Raw genomic sequence first — 27,870 nt, 5'->3', positions numbered from 1 at the left:
ATATCTTCCTGCGCAGCATAGCCTGAGCTGAGCTTACCGCCAGGAAGGTTAAATCCTTTTTAGGGAATATCTTTATAAAGAATAAAAGCCTTGCTGAGAATCCCCTATGAAGAGATGGACTATTCCAAAACCTGTCACTTCTTTCAGATTTCTACTACCTATTGTAAGTGACAGCAACATAGGAGAAAAGTAATTTATGGCTCATTTTACTCTGGAAAAAACAGACTTCTTATTTGTCTATGTTTGCACATCTTTTAAATTTTAAAATGTTTCACTATAGCGCCCTTTTAAACGTTGTACAGGCAGGCAAAAGAACTGCACCAAAGCCACTTTCATATTACCTTATGGCAGGCAGCACCAACAAGGTAATATGCATAGGCCTGCCCCCCACATAGTGACATACTCCCCTGCTAGACCTGAAGTATGTCACTAGGGTTCCTGTCGGGATGCGCATGCATGCTGCACAGCACTCCGTCATTTACACTTAACTGCATTGCCATAGACTTACATTTCTACATAATCCATGTGGTAGGCACGGATCACATGGCAACGCACTGTTCACATTGCCATGATTTGACTACTTCCGTCGCACTGCATCGTGTCACATTGTGTAAGTCATAGGCTTACTGTACATTGACTTAGCAGCCTCTTGCAGTAAAATTGCTTACAGCAACACCCCAGTGGAAAAGGGACCTTAAGAGAAAGAATTGCATTGCTTGAATTCAACACTTGTAGTATCAGGCAACAAGCTAAATGTTCATTGAATTAAGTAACAAAGCAAGAAAACCCATATCAAAGTATTTGGGGCTTTCTGTGAAATAAAACATGCTTTGTTCCATGCAGTAGATGTGACTAAGTTCATGAAAATTCAAGTGGGTTTGTGTTGTTTTTGGATTTCATACACTGTTATTTTATTGGCACAAGGGATGCAGGGACACAATATATTCATTGTGGCCAGTCTGAGCCATTACATTACACAGTTCCATTCACTCAGACTGCCCTGCATGTGTAAGCAACTGACTGTGAATTTGAAATAGTTACATATTATAGCTGTACACAGTGAGTAACAGGCACTGATAAATTAAATAGACCAAATATGGGGTGCACTTTAATTACTTATTGGGACAGTACCCAACATGGATATATAGTACAGATTGTCCCTAGTTTACGTTTATTTGAAGACCGGGAGCTTGCGGAGCGGCGTCGAGGGCACGTCCTGCCTGCCACGGGCTGGAGGAAGCCCCAGGTAAGTGGATTAGTATTTTTATTTTTTTAAACACCTCCCTGAACCTTCCCTTTAAAAATCTTTTCATTCTGCAACTGCACTGTACCTGTTCAGACACATGCAGTGCATTACCATACCGCAACCCATAACCGCGAAATTACCGCTGCACTGTGAACGTCACAGAGGTGGTACATTGCAGTGTGGTAACACCGACTGTTACACCGCACTGCATCGCACCACTGTGAATGTGGCCTTGGGCTACTTTGACACTTGGGACATCGCATTGCACAGCCTACAAAAGCAGGAGCATGATGCAAGGGCAAGAAAGCTATATTGTGTTGTGTGGCACAACTCATCCAGTGTAGCATACAGTACCTATAAAGTATGCTTCACTGCAACTGTCAACGTGGCAACGCACACATTATTCAGTCCTCACTGCATGCATTGCGTTATGCCAACAGACTGCGTCAAACAGCACTGCTAACGCTTTGATGTGAACGTACCATCACAATATAATTACATTTAGCTTGCAATACGATTATATTGTCCGATGCAATGCACTTCAAAGCCAGAGTGTAAAATTAGACTCAGTATTATCAGTGTAAGCCAGATTTCCACCAACCTGCACCTAATGCGATGCATGTAAATGCATATTTAAAACTATTAGGTGTATTTGCATTGGGTTTGGTCTAAAGGGTCCTGTTTCCAGGGAAACTGATTCTGATGGTTCCTTTGACTTCTTATGGGAAATATACTCTTCAGCATGTGACTCAGTGGTGAGTCATATAATAAGCTTAGTGATGATAATTCAACTGGCAAGAAAAATATTGAGCAAAACATATGTGCAATTAGCTACCCATGCTCTCCTTATAAAACAAGTGGATGCAATTCACTATTTCATTAAGAAATGCTTTTCAACAAAGTTTCCATCTACTAGAGAAAATACTATAGCTATGGTGCCACCTAGTGGTATCCCCATAAAATAATATAATATATTTTACAGTTGGTAAAAAAAAAAAAATCACTCAAAACATTAAAACCACTAAACATAGTGCAAATCCCATTTGTGTCACCTAAACAGCTCTGATCTGTTAAGCCGTGAATTCCACAAGACAACTGAAGCTGTCATGCGGTGTGTGGCACCAATGTATTCATTAGAAGCAGATCTACAGTAAATTCTGTAAATTCTGTAAGTTGCAAGGTGGGAACCTTCATGGATTGGTCTTGTTTTTTTTATGTTTGTTTATGTTGTCTGTAACAACTTCAGGCAGGTGATACCTACACTTATGGCATTAAACATATATGCCAGGATAGGCACTCTGGGCTGCGGCTTTTTACACTCATACACAGCAAGCTGCAATGTTGTACTTTATGTGATCTATCAATTTGCTTTGAAAATGTATAAAACAAATTCATGAAACATACTAACATTTTCAGACTATCACGGGCAATGTGCACAATTCCACCAGCTGTTGCAGAATATCTTCTGATGTTATACCTTGATAAAGAGGCCCTTGGGAGTCTGGAAGCGTTGTCATGTTTCATCCAATTGTTTAATAAATATAGTACTGACTTGTAATGAAATATTCCAGCATTTGTGGTGGTGAAGAGTATGAGCACCCTTATTTACATAATATGCTCCAATATCATGGGTAGTACAGGGCACATAAATGGCTTTGTACACTGTGTGTTCTGGCACCTTTTCCTTATGGCCAGCTTTAAGTTTTTCAACAATTTGTGCCACAGTGGGGGGACAAGACATGTTGTTTTAAAGATGCTCTGATCCAGCCAACTAGTCATCACAATTACACACGCACAGAGACACACACACACAATCCCCCATGTCTTTGTGGAAACACCTTTTGCTTGGGTAAACTAAAGTACAGCCTGCAGCCCGTGCCCAATCCGTCAGCTGTTTCATTCGGCCCGCTGATGCAGGGCCAGATACACTGGCGTAGAAATTGCCCCCAGTAGGTGAACTGGCATTGCGGCATCCCATAGACACTGCGCCAGTTTACGCCAGTTTACTGGCTGTACCTCTGCAGTTCCAGGCTGCGGGAGTCTGAGCTGATTCCAGCACTAGAGCTCCGGGAAAATGGCGTCTATTTGTGCCTCCATCGCTGGCCTCCATTGGCTATTTCCTGTAGCCATGCACTGCCTGCCAGCGTGGGAGATTTGCAGCCAAAGCTGCTGTTATGAAAATGGGGAGCACAATGCTTGCAGTAATATGCTGTTGCCCTTGTGTCAGATTGGACACTTCCAGTGCACCACAAGGGACTGCAGTAAATGTGAAAGTTGCCATAGACTTTCATTGCTTTTGCACTCCCTTGCCGCAAATTAGGGTAATGCAATGCAAATCTATCCTGGTAATGCAAAAGGGGCCTTAAGGTCAATTTGCCTGTGTTTTGGGAGAAAACTCTCTTTTCGTTACACTGTTACATTACAGTTAGCTCTGCCCACATCTAGTCTGGCCCTTTGGTGAATTTGAGCGCCCCAGGTGGCCCTCGAGTCAAAAAGATTGCCCAGCCCTGGCCTTGACTCTGTTGGGTACTCTACCAACTTTGCAAATTCTTGACCTTTCAATATTTTCCAGATCTTCCTCACAAAACTATTCAAACTCAGTCTGAAAAGATGATGACCATTTTTGAATTGCAATTTCATTCTATAGATTTAAAATAGGGTTTTAGTATGGACTGAAAATAATTGTTGTGCGTGGATCAGGTCACAGTCATGTTGGAAGGTAAATCTTCTTCCTGTTGACAAACTTTCTGGCAGAGAGCTGCAGGATTTGCTGAAGAATGTAATGGTATTTTGTTCCATCAATTTTTCCTTCTATCCTGAGAAGTGCCCCTGGCTTTGCTGCAGAAAAACAACCTCACAATAGAATGCTACCAGTTCCATGCTTTACTGTAGGCATGCTGTTATTTGAAGGGTGAGCTGCATCATTGGTAAATACGTTGATTTTAACCACTTCACCACTGAGGGGTTTTACCCCCTGAGCACCAAAGCAATTTTCACCTTTCAGCGCTCCTTCCATTCATTCGTCTATAACTTTATCATTACTTATCGCAATGAAATGAACTATATCTTGTTTTTTCCGCCACCAATTAGGCTTTCTTTAGGTGGGACATTATGCCAAGAATTTTTTTCTAAATGTGTTTTAATGGGAAAATAGAAAAAATGTGGGGAAAATAATAATTATTTTTCAGTTTTCGGTCATTATAGTTTTTAAATAATGCATGCTACTGTAATTAAAACCCATGAAATGTATTTGCCCTTTTGTCCCGGTTATAAAACCATTTAAATTATGTCCCTATCACAATGTTTGGCGCCAATATTTTATTTGGAAATAAAGGTGCATTTTTTTCATTTTTGCGTCCATCCCTAATTACAAGCCCATAGTTTATAAAGTAACAGTGTTCTACCCTCTTGACATAAATATTTAAAAAGTTCAGTCCCTAAGGTAACTATTTATGTATTTTTTTTAATTGTAAATTTTTTAATTTTTTTTTTAATTACAAAAAAAAAAAAAAAATGGGGAGTGTGGGAGGTAATGAGTTAATTTTATGTGTAAAAGTCATTTATTTGTATGTGAAAAATGTGTAGGGTGTAGTTTACTATTTGGCCACAAGATGGCCACAGTAACTTTTTGTTTTAATGCGACCTCCAAGCTTTCTTCCGGAAGCTTGGAGGAAGTATAAGGAGGCTGGACACGTGAGTTTTTTCTCACAATGATCGCGCTGCCCATAGGAGAGCAGCGGATCATTGCGGGGCTTAGATCAACGAACGGGAATGGATTTTCCCGTTCATTGATCTCTGGGCGAGCGGGCGGCGGCGTGTTTACTAGCGGCGGGCGGCGTGTTTACGAGCGGGAGCGCGGACAGCGTCGGGAACGCGGAAAGTACGTATTTCTCCGTCCCTGGTTGTTAAAGGATGGAAAAAGGGGCGGAGAAATACGTACGCGCGGGGGTAAAGTGGATAATCATACTTGACAATAACATATTTTTCCATTTGGCCTCAGAATCTTCAAGGTATGTTTTGAGAAAGTGCAATGAAGACTAAATGTGGCTTTTCCATTTTCCTTGCATAGAAGCCACATTTGTGAAGCACTTGTGATACAGTTGTCACATGCACTTCGTGACCACCCGTTGCCATAAATTCCTGTTTTGAAATGGTCACAAGCCTATTAGTACCCTCTCTTCTCCTCTAGGGATTGTTAATGCATTTGAACTTGTTTGTATCCTTCTCCTGACTTGTTCCTGTCTACAACTATCCCTGAGATCTTTTGACAGCATCTTGTTGTCCATAGACAATTGCTTGTTTTCCTTTTCACTACCAAACTCAAAAATTTGCCAGGAATAGATGTTTTTATTGCTATTTGTGGTGATATATTGGGGTGCTGATAATGTTAAGGATAATAACAGAACATATTTCTGTCTTTTTTCTGTCTACTGGGTAAAACCTCAGATGTGTATTGTGCTTGGTAGTAATTGGTCACCTGGCCAGAATAAACTGAAGGATAATGTAAGTCTGCATGTAAATGTACATTACCTCTGCCCTCATTGTCCAGCCGGGGAAACTGTGTGTACTGCTAATTAGCGGCCAATTGAGGAAGAATAGGCGGGTCGGCATGGCTTTTGAACTGGAATCAGCCATTGTCCCATCATACAAAGCAAGCCTGCCAGAGTGTTGGGGATGGGAAGCTGACACCTGAAGGTTGGAAATTTACATGGAAGGGGTTGGAAATTTCTACAGACTTTAAAAACGGAAGTGGAATTGCTTTGAAATCTGTAAGTGTAAACAGGATTACAGGCAAACTGCTACCTGTAACCAAAATTCAATCTTTTCATGGATGTGCTAAAATACACTTTAACCAAGGAAATAATGTGGAGGAAGCTTTTTGATGTCTGCAGAGTTCATTGGGTGAGATTGTATCCTGCCAAACTTCAAGAAGCTAAAACAGGAACCCCGTTTGAAGTTTGCATATCACAAGAAAGATTATGACAAGCGTTCGGTGATGTCACAAACGGGGAAACTGCATTAGTTCCTGGGGGCTGGACATTAAATGCCCCAGGGGACACTTCGGACTATTTAAGCTGGCCCAGGACAGCCACCGGTATCTTCTCTCGGAGGTAGCGAATAGCTAGGGATGATCGCGACTCCTAGTCGAAACGGCGTCCTCCCGTCAAACAACGTTCTAACCTAAGCTGGTAACGTTCTTTTTTCCCCCGTTTATTTTTACGCAAATATCCGTGTGTGTTATCTTTGTAACTTTTATCTTGTAACTATTTTTACTTTGTTTTTTGTGATCTTTTTGTATATATTAAGTTCTGCACTGTTCCATGTTTTCTGGAATATTAAATTATTATTTAATAAGCTTGACTTCTGCCGTACTAAACTAACACTCATAGCCTAGAAGGGACTGAAGTGTAACCGTGTATAAGTTCATGTCTAATTGTACGCTTGAGCAACACTACCGTATGAATTTGTAATTGCATTGTGTGTGGGGGCGTTTGTCATACGTTGGCCTAAGCGCGCAGCTGACCCAACGTACGAACAACGCCAGTGCGAGTAGCGACAGCAGAGTGGCTAACAGTATCTTTCGGAACGACTGTTAGTGGGTCTTTGCTTCACGACAGTGTAAGATTGCAACTGTGTGTGTGTGTGGGTGCGTGGCGTTCCCGTATTTGGCCTAAGCGCAAAGCTGACCCAAATACGAAAACGCGGAGTGCGCGCTGAGGACTCGACAGCAGAGTGGAAGTGTCTAGCGAACCGCTAGTGGTGGCAGTGAGAGGTGTTCTGAGGGGTCCCAGCCTTGTTTTAGCTTGACTAAGGCTGCTTCCCCTCTCAATCTGGTCAAACCCGCAGTCGGGAACCGTATACGCAGGCGTGCTGCGGGCCGGTTCCTGACATAATTGGCTGGCAGTGGTGGGATCGTTTAGTACATTAGTACGCAGTTTAGCTCGCTATTCTGAGTACTAAAGGCTGGAAGCTTGCTAGAAGCAACTAGCCTACAGAAGTCTACTCAGTGCAGAATCTATATACGTTTTTTTTTTTTGTTCAAAGATACACACGTGGTATTTTGCTTTCCCTTCCCCCCTTTGTTCTTTTTATTTTTTGCAACACGATGGCTCAGAAAGCATCCAGCTATGCAAGGCAAAACAAAGAGATGCTACTCAACCTGTGTGAGCACAGAGGCATCGAGATGGTGAGCGGCCAGACGAAGGAGCAGTTGGTTCGTGCCCTCGAGGAGTATGAGGCAGAGCAAGCCCGTGCTTCAACGTCAGCGGATGCAGCTCACGACACGCCAGAGGAGGAATCGCTCCCGCCACAGAATGCGAGTGGAGACGATGTCCTGGACGATCCACCGAGCAGGGAGATGCCATCTCTGGAAGCTGATCTACAGCTACTGAACTCGGCTGATCCTGAACTGCGCCTAAAGCTGATCCTACTGCACCGACAGGCAGAGAAGGAACAAGCGGCACAGCGACTCCAGGCCGAGAGGGAACAAGCTGCCCAGCGACTCCAGGCAGAGAGGGAACAAGCTGCATAAAGACACCAGGCCGAGAGGGAAAGAGCTGAACGGCAACACCAGCTGGAGCTGGCTAAACTTCAGCAGCAGAACCGGTCTGCTGGACCCGCAGAACGCGAAGGTGAGCGAGTCCACAGAATCCCCCTGGATAAGCTCCCCGCTATGGACAAGGACTCTGACATAGACACTTTCCTACAGGGGTTTGAAAGGACTTGTCGGCAGTATGGGGTGCCCCGTGAGCAGTGGGCAAGATACCTCACACCAGGGCTGAGAGGCAAGGCCTCCCAGGAGGAAGAAACAGACTTTGAGGCAATTAAGAAAGCCATCATTGCACGATACCACCTCACGCCAGAGGTGTATCGAAAACGTTTCAGGACAGTGCAGCGAGGTCCTAATGACAGTTACCTGGATCATGCTTGCAACCTGCGCACTGCTTTCCAGCAGTGGTTAAAAGGACTGTCAGTCAAAACCTTGGATGCCCTGCAGGAGCTGATGATAAAAGACCAGTTCCTACACACCTGTCCTGTTGAGGTCCGGCTGTTTGTGCTGGATCGAGAACCAAAGACAGTGGATGAGGCTGCGGAAATGGCCGATGCCTACACCGCCCATAGAGCACCTGAGTCACGGAGGACTACTACGCCCAGCTGGAGGGGAGAACAGAGTGCTAAACCTGTGTCACCCAGCACCCAGAGGAGGTAAGCACCGCTGTCTCCTGGATTCAAGCAACCTGACACTCGGAAATGCTTTGCATGTGACAGGGTGGGTCATATCAGCACGACTTGCCCAGAGAGGAAGAGGGAGGCCCCAAAATCCAGTGAGGCCTCAAACCCCAGTGAAGTCCCAACAGCTTTGTGTGCTACCAGGAATGCCACTGGCTATGCAGAGAATCTGCAGCTTGTCACGGTTGGGGGTACAGTTGCCACTGGGCTGAGAGACACTGGAGCAGAAGTGACTCTCATACATCCCCAGCTTGTGAACCCAGAGCAGTACATACCTGGGAAAATGATTGCTGTCAGAGGAATTGGGGGTGTCACCCCAGCCATACCCACCGCCTTGGTCCACCTGGATTGGGGGGCCGGCAGTGGACTGAAAGAAGTTGGGGTAACTGACAAAATCCCCACCAACGTTTTGCTGGGTACTGACCTGGGACGGTTAGTGGCCCGGTATGAGCCTACCCCAAACCCTGTGGGGCCTGCACCCCCAGCAGAAGTTAAGGACTCTTGCAAGGTACTGTTTGATAATGCTGTGCAAGTGGGGAATGCTGACGAAGCCCCAGGGTCTATGGACTGTGTACTAGGAGCCAGCCCTAGTGAGTCTCCAGTGCCTAGGCCTGGAGTGGAACCTGTTGATACCAAGAATGCAGAAAGTGATGAGGTCATTTATGACGCACGGACTATCGAGGCGATCGAGGCAGGAACTGTTGATGATACTTGTGAAGTGCTGAGTAGCAATGGGTGTAATGCTGCAGATAATGTTGATGTTTTATGTGATGTCATATGTGTTGTGCTACAAAATGCGGGGTGTCATGTGGACACTCCATCAGCTGCAGGAGTAACCAGCGGCGCTCGCTGGGCTGCAGCAGGTGGACTGTCCACTGAAGGGGCAGATGGCACCAGGCCAGATCCTTCCCCTTCAGATGGTTTCAAGACCAAAGGTGATGTGGTTTATGATATGGGTCAAGTGGGCGCTCCCTCGGCTGCCGTGGTAACCCGCAGCGCTAGCGAGTCTACAGCAGAGGGACTGTCCACTAAAGTGACAAATGTTGCTGGGTCAGCAACATCCACTTCGGAACCTGGCTCTGAGGGCCCAGGAGCCTCTCCGTCTGCAGCCTTCCTAGAATGTGTGACAGGCAGCCCTGAGCTCTCTGGGGCTGTTCGATTTGACAGCAGCCTGGAAGAGCTCAGGGGGCTAGCCAGCAGGTCACCAGCTGGGAGGGGAGGGCTGAGAGGGTTCTGGGAAGTTATTCCCTCGGAGCTGTCCGAAGTGGAGGAGGCAGCCCGGCAGAGAATCGTTCCCCAAAGGGACCGAGAGATAGCTCCTGCCACTATAGAGAAAGTGCGTGTAGCGACGGTTGGAACCCTCCCCCAGCTGCAGCACTGTCACTATGGTCGCGAATTCACGGTCGTCACTGACCCACATTCCCCTGGTTGGTTATGTCAGGTTGCCAAGGGCAACGACACATTGCAGCAACCTGACCTAGCTTTCCAGTCGTGTAGCTTAGAGCTAACTGACAGGTGGGGAACCCTCCTGAGGATGCTAAAGGGTTACCCCACCCGGCCAGGCCGTCAATGTAGGCTTTGGCAGGATGATTCGTTAGAATCACCTGCCAGCGCTATCCGGAAGGGGAGCAATCATGGGAATGCTGATAAGTTGTCCCGTCAAGCAGAACCAACAATGTAGGCGCAGGCAGGATAATCTGGGAAGATCATCTGCCTTGCCCCATTCTAAAGAGGGGAGGTGTGGTGATATATTGGGGTGCTGATAATGTTAAGGATAATAACAGAACATATTTCTGTCTTTTTTCTGTCTACTGGGTAAAACCTCAGATGTGTATTGTGCTTGGTAGTAATTGGTCACCTGGCCAGAGTAAACTGAAGGATAATGTAAGTCTGCATGTAAATGTACATTACCTCTGCCCTCATTGTCCAGCCAGGGAAACTGTGTGTACTGCTAATTAGCGGCCAATTGAGGAAGAATAGGCGGGTCGGCATGGCTTTTGAACTGGAATCAGCCATTGTCCCATCATACAAAGCAAGCCTGCCAGAGTGTTGGGGATGGGAAGCTGACACCTGAAGGTTGGAAATTTACATGGAAGGGGTTGGAAATTTCTACAGACTTTAAAAACGGAAGTGGAATTGCTTTGAAATCTGTAAGTGTAAACAGGATTACAGGCAAACTGCTACCTGTAACCAAAATTCAATCTTTTCATGGATGTGCTAAAATACACTTTAACCAAGGAAATAATGTGGAGGAAGCTTTTTGATGTCTGCAGAGTTCATTGGGTGAGATTGTATCCTGCCAAACTTCAAGAAGCTAAAACAGGAACCCCGTTTGAAGTTTGCATATCACAAGAAAGATTATGACAAGCGTTCGGTGATGTCACAAACGGGGAAACTGCATTAGTTCCTGGGGGCTGGACATTAAATGCCCCAGGGGACACTTCGGACTATTTAAGCTGGCCCAGGACAGCCACCGGTATCTTCTCTCGGAGGTAGCAAATAGCTAGGGATGATCGCGACTCCTGGTCGAAACGGCGTCCTCCCGTCAAACAAAGTTCTAACCTAAGCTGGTAACGTTCTTTTTCCCCCCGTTTATTTTTACGCAAATATCCGTGTGTGTTATCTTTGTAACTTTTATCTTGTAACTATTTTTACTTTGTTTTTTGTAATCTTTTTGTATATATTAAGTTCTGCACTGTTCCATGTTTTCTGGAATATTAAATTATTATTTAATAAGCTTGACTTCTGCCGTACTAAACTAACACTCATAGCCTAGAAGGGACTGAAGTGTAACCGTGTATAAGTTCATGCCTAATTGTACGCTTGAGCAACACTACCGTATGAAATTGTAATTGCATTGTGTGTGGGGGCGTTTGTCATACGTTGGCCTAAGCGCGCAGCTGACCCAACGTACGAACAACGCCAGTGCGAGTAGCGACAGCAGAGTGGCTAACAGTATCGTTCGGAACGACTGTTAGTGGGTCTTTGCTTCACGACAGTGTAAGATTGCAACTGTGTGTGTGTGTGGGTGCGTGGCGTTCCCGTATTTGGCCTAAGCGCAAAGCTGACCCAAATACGAAAACGCGGAGTGCGCGCTGAGGACTCGACAGCAGAGTGGAAGTGTCTAGCGAACCGCTAGTGGTGGCAGTGAGAGGTGTTCTGAGGGGTCCCAGCCTTGTTTTAGCTTGACTAAGGCTGCTTCCCCTCTCAATCTGGTCAAACCCGCAGTCGGGAACCGTATACGCAGGCGTGCCGCGGGCCGGTTCCTGACACTATTCATTTATTATTTTGGATTTAAATAGTGCCAGCATCTGCTAGTGTTCGCCTTGCTGAATCCTGGCTCCCAAGCAACCTCGAGTGCCGCTTACTCAACCCTATTTCTGCTAGTATCCAAAATTCAGCTATAAAATAGTCAAACTCAGTTCACTGTTTACTAACCCCCAACGCCGATATGCAGAGTTTGGCTACATGATAGCTGAACTCCAGGAACTGCTAATTGTTCCCCACTGCTGCCTCCACCAGTAGCCTTACTTTGGCTATATAATACTATGGCTATATAATAGCCGAAATCCAGCACCCAAATCAGCGCCACTATAGCAGCAAATTACATTGTGGTATATGGTGGTGCCCAAAATACCAAATGGGTTGTGCCCCCAATTTACTGGTTTAGTTGAAAGACAACTATAGATGGATCATGCATAGGTTCTCCACCTACTGTAATAACACATGGTGAAAAAAGCATACTTTTACTAATGGATTTGAGCTAAATATTTGTAAATTGCTGGGAGATCCTAAACCTCCCAAAATGACACATCCGAGGTACTGATTCGGAAGCTTATTAAAAAAATTGGTAAAAAATCACAATAAGCAGTTATACAGTCATTTACTCTATAACACTGCGTAAATATATTACATTTTCTTTTTTCTGACAGTAGCGCTATGTGATTAGTTTTTATAAATGACCACCATCCGATTTTGTCTTTACAAGAGACCAGTTAATCTGTGCTGCCTCCTTTATTTGGCATCTCCTTTCATCACAGTAAATATCTGTCTTTGATAACATTTGTTACATTTGCAGTGTTCACAAAGGGCTTTCATATTTGCACTTGAAAACGTAATTTTCTTTTCAGAGGTTTTTTTTGTTATGTAGTACTGCTCACTGTGAAGAATTTGATATATATTCTAGTCACACAGTCTGATGGTTCCATTAAATAGACTTAACGATTTATCTGGCAAAGGGATAATAATACCATGTCCCTGAGTATTACCAATTTTCACAGTGGCCTGACGGCGCTTGTGTCATTCATATTTTAGATTGGTCTGGAGGAAGGCACACTGTTGTATAAAAAATATAATAATATGAAAGGCTTGGCAGCTGGTTTCATCAGTGTTGTCTGTCAATGCGCAGTACAGACAACTGCCGAGTAAGTCTGTGGCCATCAGCAGATAAAATACCTTTATCCTATTGCAAATCACATAAACAATATAAATCTATTTAAGGCCATTTTAAAAGGTTAGAACTCAAATTAATCTTGTGTCAGGTTGTTTCAAACAGTCAGTTGGCTCCCTTCCACTGCACCAGACAATTTCATCGCAATGTAATGCAGTGGTATTCCTATGGTACGTTCACAGTTGGTGTGTGTGGCGGGTCCTGTTGGGGTAATGCACAGCATACTATGCTTTTACCCAACAACGTGTGTGCTTACAGTGGCAGAGAAGCATACTTTCATTGTACTGTATGCTTCACTGCATAGTCTGGTATATAGTTTCACACTGCAACGTCCAGTGTGGAAGAACCCTTAGGCCATAAGCACGGCTGCACAGCTTGCTGGCTATTGGAAAAATAATGACTGGCAGTCCAGAATATATATAACATATATTAGTTATGGACAAGCTATTTTATAATTAATTTTATTTAAAATTACCTTCACATTTCAGTATGCAGCCAGCTATGAATTTACAGACATGAAAGACACCTTCACCGCATCAAAGGGACAATGAACAGGGCCATGTACTATCAAATCTTGGGTGAGCACCCCTTACCAAACTACAAGAAACATCTGACCTCTGTGACTGCAATCAAGGGTTTTGTCACCAGAGGATCAAATACTTATTTCACTCATTACAAGACACAGAACATTTAGGCTGCTTACACACAGGGACGTTACAGGCGCACGTTAGTGCAGCCTGTAACGCTCCCCCAACGCACAGCAATGTAACACAAGTGGGCTGTTCACACAGCCCATGCTGCGTTACATGTAACGCTGCACGTTCTCCCGAAAGTGCAGCATGCTACGGCGTTACAGCGGCTTAAGCCGCGTTAGACTGTTTGCACATGCTCAGTCAGGTTGGGGAGGAGCGGAGAGCGGCCAGGCACATGGCTAATTAATATTCACTGCACGTTGTGACGTACAGTGTTTACTTCCTGGTGCGGCCGCTCTGTGCGGCGATTGGCTGGCGGGACCGCGTGATGCCGCATGCGTCCAAGAGTACGCATCACGGCATCACGGACGCCAGAGTGAGCTGCACAACGCGGCTCACTCTGACGTCCACATCGAAGTGCACCAGGCCTTGCGTTAGGTGCACGTTATGCGACCTTAACGTAGCACCTAACGCAACGTCTTGGTGTGTAACTAGCCTAATATCGTGATTTTTTCCTAGGGGACTAAAAGCACCATAGCTGCAGCCTATAAGGCATGCTTAGTAGGCAGTACCGGTGTTAGGGAGTCTCCTTACTGAATAGGTGCAGGCTTACTGAACAGGAAGAGCCAAAGTTCGAACCCTGGTCTCCTGTGGGTAGGAACACACTAGGCAGAATCACAAATGCGTTTCCCACTATGTGCTATTAAAAACACATATGCGATTCTTCCTAGTGTGTTCCTACCTTGTGTCAGAGGCAGAGACATTAACCAGTACACTATCCTGCCACACAATGCACAACAAGCTCTTACTTTGGGGCACTTCATTTTTGAGCATTCTTTTGTTGTTATTCTGTCTCCCACAGCTACATTAAACCTTCTATTACAATTATAGATTGTTAATTTCTTGGTTAGAGGGCAAACAAGCAAAATCAGCAGGGGATCAAATACTTATTTCCCTTATATTCATGTATAAAAAAAATTAGGAATACTTGCTACAAAATCTACTGTAAATCACCTGTGTTGCCTTTGTTTTGTCTAACATACCCATTTGTAAAATATTTAGTGTTACAGCACCACTAGAGATGTTGGAACCTGAGGTGAAAATAAACCGATGAGAGAAAGAATTGTATTTTTCCTCATACTCCTAACAATTACTTTTTTTTAGATATTACATGGCGTTATTTTATATTTAAAGGAAACCTGAAGTACTTAATAAAAAAAAAAAAGAGTTTTACTTACCTGGGGCTTCTGCCAGCCCCCTGCAGCCGCCCTGTGCCTGCACCGTTTGCAAACGATCCTCCAGTCCCACTGGCTGCGCGCATCCATGCTTGTGCTCCTGTCGAGATTTTCTCATACTGTGCCTGCGCAGGACGCTCCTGGCGATGGGAGTGCAAACGAGGTTGTGCACGACCAGGGCAATGCAGGCGCAGTGGACTTCGACTTCCAAGTCGGCGATAACAAACCTGAGGCATGGCGGGGGACTGGAGGGTCGTTTGGTATCGGTGCGGGCACAGAGCCGCTGCAGGGGGCTGGCAAAAACCCCAGGTAAGTGAAACTTTTTTTTTTTTTTTTGGTACTTCGGGTCCGCTTTAAGCATTTACAAAGTAGATGGAATGTTTTATTGTCTCTGTTCAGTGCTCAGTGGCAGCCTTTTAAGTGTCCCTGAATGAAAATACATTAACTATTGACCTTTTCCTATCGCTCCATGCACTCAGAAGTTGAATTCTGCAAAGAAAACTTTTATGGCTTTCATTTGCTTATCAGCAATGTTTATTATATTTCTGACAAGATACTGACAAGACAAAAGCAGTCACTTCCGTGCCCAAAAATTAACTCTTTCAGGCAGCAAAATAAAACAAGTAACAAAGCCTCGTTTTTAATATGTTTTGCCCTCTACATTCACCTGTTTATCTCATCATGTCACATGTCTCCTACACTTTAATAAATCAGTAGAAATAAGAAACTCGACTACAGTACACTGTTTGTTAAATAGAACAACTCATTTCCCCTTTACTGACAATTTTGAGCAGGCCATCTGTTGACACATCCATTTACCATCTTCATGAAATGCGTTAACACTAAACAGTAGAAGTTAAGGATACTTTTCATTAACTGTATGCTTTGCTGTACCCGATGCAAAGCGAGGATAACCAGCCCCAGGCTTCCCGTGAGGTGGGGTGAGGCAGGTTCCTCAGGCGGCAGAAGTGGGGGGCAGTGCCTGCTTGGCCGTGGGTGGAGACGGGGCCGCCGAGCTGGAGGGGTTAGCAGGCAGGAAGGGGGGCAGCGGGCACAGTGGTGGGGAGGGGGGTCGGACACCCCCCTCACCTGGGTCCCCCCAGTCTGCGCTCCCCCTCCAGCTATTACCAGTGTATAAGTAGGCAGCAGTCTAGTTGCCTCTTGTGGGATTCCCACTTCATTTATAGAGAACCATAATAATCAGCATACGTCTTTAAATACAAAAAGAGCTGAAAATGCACTGGAAAAAAAACGAACATTATCTTTTTCAGTGCTGCTTTAGTAAATGTCGTTTCCACACGTCTTCTATGTCTGGCGTATATACAGAATTACTGGTTTAAAGAGACTCTGAAGCGAGAATAAATCTCGCTTCAGAGCTCATAGTTAGCAGGGGCACGTGTGCCCCTGCTAAACCGCCGCAATAGCGCCGCTAAACGGGGGTCCCTTGACCCCCAAACCCCCCACTGCGACACTTGGTCGCAGACTTGGTCGCTCCTGGAGGCAGGGCTAACGGCTGCAGCCCTGCCTCCAGTCGCGTCTGTCAGCGGCGCATCGCCGCCTCTCCCCCGCCCCTCTAAGTGAAGGAAGACTGAGAGGGGCGGAGGAGAGGCGGAGATACGCGCTGACAGATGCGCGTGGGGCAGGGCTGCGGTGGTTAGCCCTGCCCCAACCAGGAAGCGCTCCCCCGCATTACGGAGGGGATTTGGGGGATCAGGGACCCCCGTTAAGCCGCGGGATAGCGGCGGTTTAGCAGGGGCACACATGCCCCTGCTATCTATGAGGTCTGAAGCGAGATTTATTCTCGCTTCAGACTCTCTTTAAAGTAAACATGCAGTAATTTAAAACATGTTAGATACTTACCTCAGTGGGAGGAAGCCTCTGGATAGTCCAAAGACTTTCCCATTCTTGCTTTGCCACTGCTGCACTGGGATCCTTTAAAGAGAACTTGAACTGAAAATTAAAAGTCAAAATAACCATACACAGGTCATACTTACCTCTTGTGTAGTCTACTCATCAATCTCTTTCTCCTCTCCTGTGTCCCATTTGCCCACTGTGATCAATGGAATTCTCTCTCCTCCATTTTAAAAATGGCCATTACCCCATAACAGCTTCCTGGTCAGCACACTGTTAAGCTGTAATATCACCCACTTGAGCCATATAGGAACAGGACAGTACCTTTCACATTCAGTTGTAACTGACAGCAACTCGTATATTTCAGTTCTGACAAAATTGTCAGAACTGGAAGGGATCATTGTCAGAAGAAAATGGTGAGCTTCTGAGAGGAACTGACGGCGAGGTAAGTATGTAATATTCACTTGCAGCTACGTCATGCGTTTATTTTCAATAATTTTATTCAGTTCAGGTTCCCTTTAACTATCCAGAGGCTTCCACTACTAACGAAGGTGTGAAACATATTTTTTTTTAACGCTTTAGGTTTACTTTGAAGAACCCATATAGCTTACTAGCTTGTAGACTCATCTACTCCATGTTGCAGACAGATGTTTCAGGAATTTTTGGACTACATTAGTGCTTCACACTGTATACCACATAGTATAAAATCACATGCATGCAAAGAATTCACACTTTTGTGATCAAAACTAGATCTCACTTTCCCAAAGTTGCTAGTGTTTGAAAAATACAAGCTCTTCTCCAAATTCAAGGTTTATCATCAAAAGTTAGTAGCTCTTGGCAACATTTTACCATTTAGCTTTCTCTCTGATCAGTTATGTTTCTATATTAACTACGGTAATTAAAAAATGCTGTTCTGCCACTGATTTATTTCAGCAATCAAGTGACTGCTACAATTCGGAATAGTCTCTCAGGTGCTTCCAGGTCGAGGGATCTGAATTGTGGACTTGCACTGGATTCCCATGACCGCTACTATTAAAGCAGAAGATGTGGAAGAGCTTATAGGCCGGTTTCCTTTTGCCTCAATTATAATCACTACTCAGACCCTACATTGACGGTGTCAATGTTAACAGTAGAGGGGAGGCTCTGGGAACTGTTAGGTAGGGGGTTAAGTGCCAGCCAATATCAGCCCAGGAGCATGGCAATAGTGGAGAGGTTATTAGGAGAATAGTGACAATGCAAGCAGAGATTCATCTCCATCTCATATAACCTCGCTATCAACCTCTTCCTGGATATCCTGCTATATCAGATTTCCCCCAGTCTGCAGGAGGAACAGACATATGAGACTTCAAGCAATACATAAAGTGCATTTGCATTTCTGAACTCTTGTACTATAGCATATATGATTACTATATGTGCCTGACATTTTATTTTCAGGAAATCTTGAATTTTATAGCACATTGGACAGTTATTCAGTCACACAGTATGCATAATTTAACAAAAGCAAGGGAGTATGGATAAGTCTATGAAGCATACTTATGTATGTTCTGTAAATCCCGGCACTTCTGTCATACATGTAGGATATAAGACATTAGTCATCTGTTCCTCACTGCGGTAAGAATTACTCACATCATGGGAATTACGTGAGGGACAAACTATGGGAGTCTTTTCAGTACATGTAAGTGGATAATGTGCTTTTTCCTGCAAAATTCAATCAAGATTATGTAGAGAGCAGACTACTATTATTTATGCATGTCCTATTTGTAGTTATGGTAATACACTGAAGGGATCATGTGGTGTTACATGTACTTAATTCATTTTTTAAGACTCCTAATCTAGATTTCATCACTGCGATTTCCTAATCCCGCAAGTGCAGAAACTGAGTTAACTCTTTACAGACCAGTCTGTGTATAAATATAACAGTGTGCTTGTCCTGGAACATTACATTACGGAGCACTGTTTGATATCAGCCTTATGGTGGCCACTAATGATCAATTTTTTTGTCCAATCTTACCAAATCTATGTAGTATAAGGGTAAATTGAGTAGATATATTGAATGGATACTTTACGCAGTCCCTTATATTACATAGAAATGGTAAGATTGGGCAAAAAAGATTGGATCATTAGTGGGCATCTTAACACTAATGCAATACATTCAATGCAAATATGAGTCCTATTCCAGATAACAACTCCTATGGCAAGTGCCCAGAAATCCACTGCGTTATATTGCCTCTTCACAGCTTGTTCCGCCACCACACCATAAGGAAACAGACTCACCAGATTCTATGACCTCAAACAGGTCTATTTACGCCTTGGGCCACTTAGGGCCGTCCCCCACCTCCTCTGGCGATGCCTGCTTGTCACGGATAGCTCCTCTTTATTGCACCTTCATACATGCATTGCGCCCTCAAATGGATAAAAAACTCCACATAGTGTAAAACTGTAAGATTTATTATACCATAAAAAAGCAATTGCACTTACAATATGCTGACTTGTTAGTAGGGCACAGAGTTTTGGTCACGGGTTCTCCCCCGTTTAAGCTGGGCTCCGGCTGCCGTAATATTCCCTCTCGATGGTCCCCAAAGTGCCGCGCGCGCTGCAGTCACCTCCGTCACCACGAGTACCGGCTCGGCGTCCCACGCTCAATGGTATCTCTCACTTCCGGACCCAAGCCCCGCCCGACATGTTTCGTCATAAAAGACTCATCAGGAGCTGGGGATTGGTCCGTTGGTGAGAGTCTAAATACCTTCCTCGTCCCCTCCCCGTGCGCATCACTTCCTCCCCCACTATGCGCTTCACCCAGTGCGTTCCAAACATACGTACGCTTCCGGTGTTCCACCTCCCAGACATGCATCCCTTTACCACATAGTTGCGTTCCATATATCCGGATATGTGCACGCCTCCTGCGTTCCACCCGCCCGAAGAGTGAAGGAATTATATCACTATTCTATACCATACCCCCACTTAGAAAGTATCATGTCTCCTCAGTATCATCATAGGAGACGGACACCACCCTGTAATCATAAAAAAATGTTTCAAATTCTCCCTTCTGTATTTAACATGTCCTCGCAGCCCACTTAAAGGGGAACCTCCCGTTTACATAATATTGCACATTCCCTACATTGCTTTAGACATATCATAGTTTAAACCAATTCATATAAAAGTTCATGTAAAAATTACCTCCTCCCTATCATCCCTCCCCACACCCCACATCTAATAGACCAGTAAATTCCCATTACAACCTGGCCCCCACTCAAACACTAAATGAATATATGGCCTTGATTCAATCACCCAAAAAGCACATTATATCTTCATCTATATTCAATCCCTTAGGTTTTAGGGTATCCAGATTGAAAATCCACCTTGTTTCAGCCTGTGAGATAGCTCTGATTTTATTACAACCTCTCCAGTTGGGTACTAGTTTATATATACCACAAAATGGGGAGGGATGATAGGGAGGAGGTAATTTTTACATGAACTTTTATATGAATTGGTTTAAACTATGATATGTCTAAAGCAATGTAGGGAATGTGCAATATTATGTAAACGGGAGGTTCCCCTTTAAGTGGGCTGCGAGGACATGTTAAATACAGAAGGGAGAATTTGAAATATTTTTTATGATTACAGGGCGGTGTCCGTCTCCTATGATGATACTGAGGAGACATGATACTTTCTAAGTGGGGGTATGGTATAGAATAGTGATATAATTCCTTCACTCTTCGGGCGGGTGGAACGCAGGAGGCGTGCACATATCCGGATATATGGAACGCAACTATGTGGTAAAGGGATGCATGTCTGGGAGGTGGAACACCGGAAGCGTACGTATGTTTGGAACGCACTGGGTGAAGCGCATAGTGGGGGAGGAAGTGATGCGCACGGGGAGGGGACGAGGAAGGTATTTAGACTCTCACCAACGGACCAATCCCCAGCTCCTGATGAGTCTTTTATGACGAAACATGTCGGGCGGGGCTTGAGTCCGGAAGTGAGAGATACCATTGAGCGTGGGGCGCCGAGCCGGTACTCGTGGTGACGGAGGTGACTGCAGCGCGCGCGGCACTTTGGGGACCATCGAGAGGGAATATTACGGCAGCCGGAGCCCAGCTTAAACGGGGGAGAGCCCGTGACCAAAACTCTGTGCCCTACTAACAAGTCAGCATATTGTAAGTGCAATTGCTTTTTTATGGTATAATAAATCTTACAGTTTTACACTATGTGGAGTTTTTTATCCATTTGAGGGCGCAATGCATGTATGAAGGTGCAATAAAGAGGAGCTATCCGTGACAAGCAGGCATCGCCAGAGGAGGTGGGGGACGGCCCTAAGTGGCCCAAGGCGTAAATAGACCTGTTTGAGGTCATAGAATCTGGTGAGTCTGTTTCCTTATGGTGTGGTGGCGGAACAAGCTGTGAAGAGGCGATATAACGCAGTGGATTTCTGGGAACTTGCCATAGGAGTTGTTATCTGGAATAGGACTCATATTTGCATTGAATGTATTGCATTAGTTGAGATAGCGCTACCTTCTGAAAGGCAAAACTTTAAAGATATACAGAAGGAGCAGCACCAACTATATGGAACTTATATAGTCTTACCAAGTGGTAGTGGCGTTTATCTCTCAATTTTACATCTTAACACTAATGTTTCATCTGCAAATGCTGACAAAGGGAATCACAGTTTATATCCTGGTATATACACAGTGTATTACAAACGTGACTGGTCTGTATGTTTTGCATTACTACCAAGCATAAGGGATTTATTATGAAAACTGGGCGAAAAAAAAATAGAAGTTTGTTTCTAAAACTGTGAAAGACAATCAAAGATTTAGATTTTGAGGTTGCTGCTATGATCTCTTATTTACGGTATAAAGAATAGATGCAATTAAATTATTTTAGCTATTTCATAGCTTGAAAAGCAGCAGCAGATACTTTGCTCCATATTCAGGTCATGAGTATACTGCTATTAGGGCTCAATGAAAGCTAGAGAGGAGCACTCTTACACAGTACATAGCTGCGTGAAAGTTTTTTCCCAGTGTGGGATAACATCTGGATCAGACATGTTGCTATGCAGCTGGTTTCCCCTGACTGGAAGAAAGTGACTGGTGTCAGCCTATCCTGCAAGAGGCTTGCTGTATAGCTGTGTCTCTCAGCCTGGGCTCTGCATAACCAGGAGTAACTTATGTTGGGCTCAGGGGGTACTTGAACTTGTTACAGTCAATTTATTATAGTAGTTTTCAGTTAATTATGAATCAGATATAAACAAACCAGAATAAGTATCTTTTGTTAATTAAAAGTACAAGGAATGTTTGTGAAGCATTCATACATAGTTATAGAGTTTCTCCAACAAATGTGCATGTGTGAAGCATTTTTGAAGATAATGGTAAATACAGCAGGTAAACATTGTCTTTGTAAAGGGGTAAAAATGCAGTCGATTCATAAACACTTCATTTGCATCTCTCCTCATATCACCTGGTCCAAAGCAGGAGGGGCAGAGCTGTCCTTTCAGTGCCCTGCCCATGTATACCTACGTGAAGCACCAAGGGGCCTATTAAAGATTTGCAAAGCTGTTTTTATTTTGTAGTGCCATTTTGCCTATTACATATAATTATCATCTCTTCTAACGATGGTAGAAAAACAGTGAAAAGTATTCTCTTGTAAAACAGCTGAAAGAAATGTCACATTGTTCCATATACTATTAACTTTTTCTCCTGAGTTATCACCTAGGAGAACATTTTTATCTTCTCTTTAAAATAAGTTTTCAGCATTTCACAATTTAAAATCTAGTGCTCTGCAGCTTTAAAAACTCGCTGCAGAGCCATATAACTTTGCACACAAATCACTCGCCCCACCATTTGTTGCCACCAACAGAGCTTTCTGTTGGTGGCATCGGATTGCTGCTTCAACCTTTTTTTTTTTATTATTATTATTTTTATTAATTAATATAATTATTTAATAATTTAAACATTCTTTTTTTATACAATGTAAACATTATATATATATATATATATATATATATATAATTTTTTTTTATTACTACCCTCCCTCTCTCCCCCCGGAGAGCCAATCAGCGCGATCATCTCTCATAAGCATCAGCCCAGGAGAGGCGATTGTTTTTAAGCCTCTGCTGGGGACAGCCCAGTGACAAAGCTGTCCCTGTACAGCACTGTTGTAGATCGCAGCGCTGTACAACCGTTAGAAACGTTTTTTATCTCTAGCAGCCTGCTAGCCGCGATCGCGGGCTAGCAGGCTGATGTCGATCATTCAGCAGGGATGCACGCAATCCCCTGCAAAACACACCCCCAGGACTTGACGCCAATCGGCATTACACAGTCCTGGGGGAGCCACCTTGCAGCCGCCGATCGGCGTTAGGTGGTCGTAAGGTGGTTTAAGGGCATTTTATGACAAAGTGTGAACATATCACCTAGGAGAAAACTCAGGAGAAAAAGTATGCAATGGGATATTGTGCTAGAAATGAGTGTGCACTGAAACTATTGCATTACTCAAGAATTAGGCTGGTCTATATCAGAATTATTTTTGTTGAGAAACAGGTGAAAAGCCTTTACAAATTATGTGTACCAAAACAGTTTCAATGGATTCTTTGTTGAAACTTGTGAGTTGGGAAACTCCCAGAATAACTAAACAGTAAAATGGTCAGAACTGACATTTGCCATGAATAAAGCAGTATGCCGTGGCATGGTATAAAGAGGCCCCAGGAAACAGACTTACCTTTTCAACCTTGACAGGACTGGCAGTTGTAACTGACATGGTATACCTGGTGGTTAGCATCTGCCCATCTATCTGGTTCCCCAATAGTCTGTCATTTAGAACTGTTATTGCAGTTGGTTTTTCCACAACAGCATCCTGGAAATTTTTAGACTCCAGACTTCTGGAAAGAATTGCTGTGTTTGCCAGACTGGGCTTGCACACCTCCACCTTCCACCACATCTTCTCTTCTTCTGGGCTGAGACGGTGATCCATTATAGTCCAACAACTGGACACATAACTGTGACTGTGCAGACCATGCTGGCTTGTGACTGGGAGAACAGATTTGTAGTCTGCATTATTTCTCAGCTGGTTACACAAATCTTCCTTCTGATCAGGACAAAAAGTTCCATCTCTGGCTTTGGCCAGTGTGCACAGTTGGGCAGTAGAAGGGCTGGTCTGGAAGCCATTGCTCATTGCTGTGCAGATGTTTAAGCATGACACTTTCTTCTGGGCAGAGCTGTCTGCCTCTATCTTTAGCTTGCTGAAGGCAGGCTGTGTGTCTTCACTCACAGGAGAATCTGGCCCCCTGGTGTCACATGCCTTTCTGCTTGCAGCTAACAAACTTCCCTCTGCCAAACTGCACGCCTTCTGTGAATGCTCAGCAGATTTGTTCGGTGACTTCAGCTGGATAAAGAGGAAGGAAGTTTTCATCTGCTGCTGATCTGCCATTTCCACGCCATGAACTTGTCAAGAGACCGTTGTGTATTCTACCATGGAAAAGTACCACACATTTCCTGACACCACCTCCAATTCATCATTTCTTGTGGACCACATACCTAGGACAATAAGAAACGCTTATAAAATGCTTGTGGTTGGCAAGGGTTCCTACAGCTGTGATTTATCTGAGCTGATATGTGAAATATGCATGCTTTTGAAGTGTACAATTCAATGGCACATTACATAATGTGTTCCATATGCTCTATGTGTCCCATCAATTGAATGTACTGTGCTATCAATATGTTTGGTAAATAAAGAACATCTTATTTAGTTACTCGCTAATTGCTAGTCTAGTTTAGGGGACCCAGCATGAAACCTCACAGGGAAATTCAGCTAATGTTATTGGTTGGACAGCACCCCCTCAAACTGCTCGGTTTCAGATAGTAAACTACACCCACAATGTTTGGCCAATCACAAACTTTCTAGCTCTCTCTATTGTTTCTACAGCTGGCAATCAATTACAGTATTTGCAGTTGTCAGTCTGATTACAGAGTATGTCAGAGAACTGCCTACATAGTTCATAGCTGAATTCCATTGAAAGCTTTTGTTTGCGTTTTGGTTAGAGCACAGAAGAATTCAAAACTTTTTTTTTCTGCCTATGTCTCAACTATATACCTAACTTATTTTGGTAGTGTTCAGTTAGTTCATGTATCCAACAGTACATAGTCCTCAATAGGAAACTGATGAGGGTTATTTCTTTTTCCAATCCACACACTAGCAAGAAAGCATTTTAATCACTGTTTGCTATACCATTAGAGGGATTTGCTCACTTCCTGTTGTATAACCAGCAACAGGAAATGAAATAAATCTCTCTAACATGGATGCAGACAGCAGAACACCCCCACTTTGCTGTGCAATTGCTTCATACTCTGATATGAGACAATGACCCTTATGCAATTCATTTTTCCTCCTGAGTTTTCTCTAAGGTGATATTTTCACAGCTTGCCAATAAAACTGAGAAATTATTTGTTTTTCCATTTTTGTCATATTATTCCAGTTAAAATATATTTGGAATAAAATAATTCTTAGCAAAATGTACTACCCAAAGAAAGCCTACTTGGTGGTGAACAAAACAAGTATAAATCATTTGTTGTGATAAGTAGTAATAAAGTTATTGGCGAATAAAAAGGAGGAGCACTGACACGTGAAAATTGCTGTGGTCCGTTAGGGTAACAACCCCTTGGGGTTGAAGTGGTTAAAATATTTTTTAAGAACTTTGCAATTGAAAAAAAAAGCAAAAAAGTAGGTAAAAAGTACTATCAAAATTATTTTCAGTATTTTCTTGCTTGCTGGTGGTTTAAAAAGTATTTTCAGCCATTATAGTTTTAAAATAAAACATGCTACTATAATTAAAACCCACATATTTTACTGTATTTGCTCATTTGTCCCGGTTAGTATTATGCCCCTATCACAATGTATGGCGATGATATATTATTTGGAAATAAAGGTGTAATTTTTCTGTTTTTGTTTTTTTGCGACTGGTCCATAATTATAAGCCTTCATTTCGAAAAATATCATTAATCAGTTAAACAAAAGACCTATTTGTAGCAATAGATATTATTGAAGTATTTTGTTTGCACCAGCATATTACACAGTGTTGAAGAATAAATAGGGGGTGCAGATAACAACATCTTGCAACTTCATACCTCACTACACATCACTACCACTGTTTCAGAGAATCACTGAACTATTTACACGTGGATGATGTGTTTATGCAGTGTTAGAACACTGCTCAGATCAGCAGTGTTGCTCCTGCAGGTGCTAGCATCCCATTGCATCTTTATGGTCACATGACATAGAAAACAGTAACCAAACCAACCAATGAGAGTGTGAGAAAACATACTGCCCTCTGATAAATTAAGGGCTGTTTCACATGGCGTCTCATTCCAATGCTGTGTTTTTTTGTTTTTTTTTAAGAATGCCAGCATTTAATTGCTAGGCTTTCATGTCTTTTGAAGGCTTTTAACCACTTCAGGACCACAGGCTTACACCCCCCTAGTGACCAGACCATTTTTATACAATTGAGCACACTGCAGCCTTAACAGTTTATTGCACGATCATACAACTTATCAGCCAAATTAATCTTTCCTCCTTTTCTGGCCACCAACAGAGATTTCTGTTGGTGGGATCTGATTGCTGCTGTGATTTTTTTTTATATATATATATTTTTTTAATTAAAAAGTCTTTTTTTTTAATTTCTCCCTCCCACCTTCCCTCCCTACCCCCCGAGAACCTATTAGTATGATCACCTCTCATAGGCATCAGCCTATGAGATGGATCTGTGTCCCTGCCACTCCTGGGGACAGCTGAGTGACAGAGCTGTCCCCTGTACAGTGCTGCACTAGATCGTAGTGCTGTACAATGTAAATGGCGGCTTTTTCTTTCTCAAACAGCCTACAAGCCGGCGATCGCGGGCTGGCAGGCTGATCACGGAGCACCGCTCCGCCTCTCGGCAGGGAACGATCACGCATGCGTGCACGCGTTCCCTGCTAATCTCCAAACACCAGTAATTGACGCCAATCAGCGTTAGGCGGTCCTGGGAGAGACACTCTGCGGCTGCCAATTGACGTGAGGCAGTCGCAGAGCAGTTAATGGCTTTAAGGAGAGCATTGCGTTTTCTGGGCTTTTGGTGGATTTTGCAGGAAGTGCGTGTAGGGAAAGGGCTGGGATTTGGGCTTTTGCTGGCTTTCATTGGCTTTCAGTGGCTTTCAGTGGCTTTTGTTGGCATACAAACGCAACGCCAGCAACAGCAAACGACTTCTAGAAGCTGCATGTTGCTTTTGACAGTCTTTCATGAAAGCCTGCAAAAGCTCCTACTAAACACCCCCATTCACTTTCATGGGATGGCAGTAGATCCAGGCCCGGATTCACCTCACAGGAGCCTATAGGCACAGATGTCCTGGCACCCTAGACTTCTCCCTCCATGAACCTACAAACCCCCACCGAACTGCACCGCAAGTGTGCTGGCTGGCCAAGCTGTCACCTCTTCCTTCCTTTCTTTGCCCGTCATAAGTAGTTACAGGTGCCCCTTAGTATTAAGTAGCCAGAGGTGTGCTCAGAATTAAGTTGCCTCGGATGGAAGGGAGATCTCATCAGTGGAGTCTCGAGAGCTGGGCAAGTTATCTTTCATTTACACTCCACTCAGGACTCTGCATAGGGAAGGTGGGCGGAAGGCGCTCGAGGAGCAGAGTGAGCCGCTTTTCTATCATCAGGCGCCTGTAGGCACGTGCCTACTGTGCCTTATGGTAAATCCAGCCCTGAGTAGATCCCTAAAAGCTTTACTTTTAAAACGCTGCATGTAATGCCAGCAAAACCTCCATGTGAACCAGCCCTAATGCCCATGATTAGTGGTTGTGAGGTCACTACCAATAGTTAGCTTGCTGAGTGGGAAGAGCTTGTGTTTTTTTCTGCTTCTCTGCAACCTCATAGATGTAAATGAAGTTTGGTATCTAAAAAGTGGCAGGCATTCTTCCAAGTAAATATGATATGTTGTGCTAACAACCTGCCTTATTGCCTTTTCATAAATAGGGTGACTGTTTTTGTTTAGTATTAAAATAGTTGTTTGCCACACCCGAATAGCAAAAGGCTCATCATATTTAAAACTCTCCCACAAAGGCTATGGGATCTAATCCTACCCCGCTGCCTTCCTCCCAAATCAACAGGTCTCATCTCACCATGGTACAAATTTATTAATTC

The 27,870-nt window shown here is 43.9% G+C and overlaps 1 protein-coding gene across 5 annotated transcripts in view; it reads right to left on the bottom strand.

The window, feature by feature from the left end:
- The window catches only part of PSD3 (pleckstrin and Sec7 domain containing 3), a 674,009-nt gene extending 649,869 nt beyond the window's left edge, over positions 1–24,140 (bottom strand). For all 5 annotated transcript variants that reach the window (XR_011020476.1, XM_068233673.1, XM_068233676.1 and 2 more), the window contains exon 1: positions 23,419–24,140. Coding sequence is in view for 4 of the 5 variants with exons in the window: in XM_068233673.1 (XP_068089774.1) it covers positions 23,419–24,126 (708 nt within the window). In the remaining variant the exon portion in view is untranslated. The remainder of the gene's footprint in view (positions 1–23,418) is intronic.
- Between the last annotated feature and the right edge of the window lie 3,730 nt (positions 24,141–27,870).

The sequence above is a fragment of the Hyperolius riggenbachi genome, chromosome 1 (assembly GCF_040937935.1).
Source record: "Hyperolius riggenbachi isolate aHypRig1 chromosome 1, aHypRig1.pri, whole genome shotgun sequence".
Lineage (NCBI taxonomy): Eukaryota > Metazoa > Chordata > Amphibia > Anura > Hyperoliidae > Hyperolius > Hyperolius riggenbachi.
Note: the sequence above shows the minus strand (reverse complement) of the source record. Positions and strands in the feature narration are given on the sequence as shown.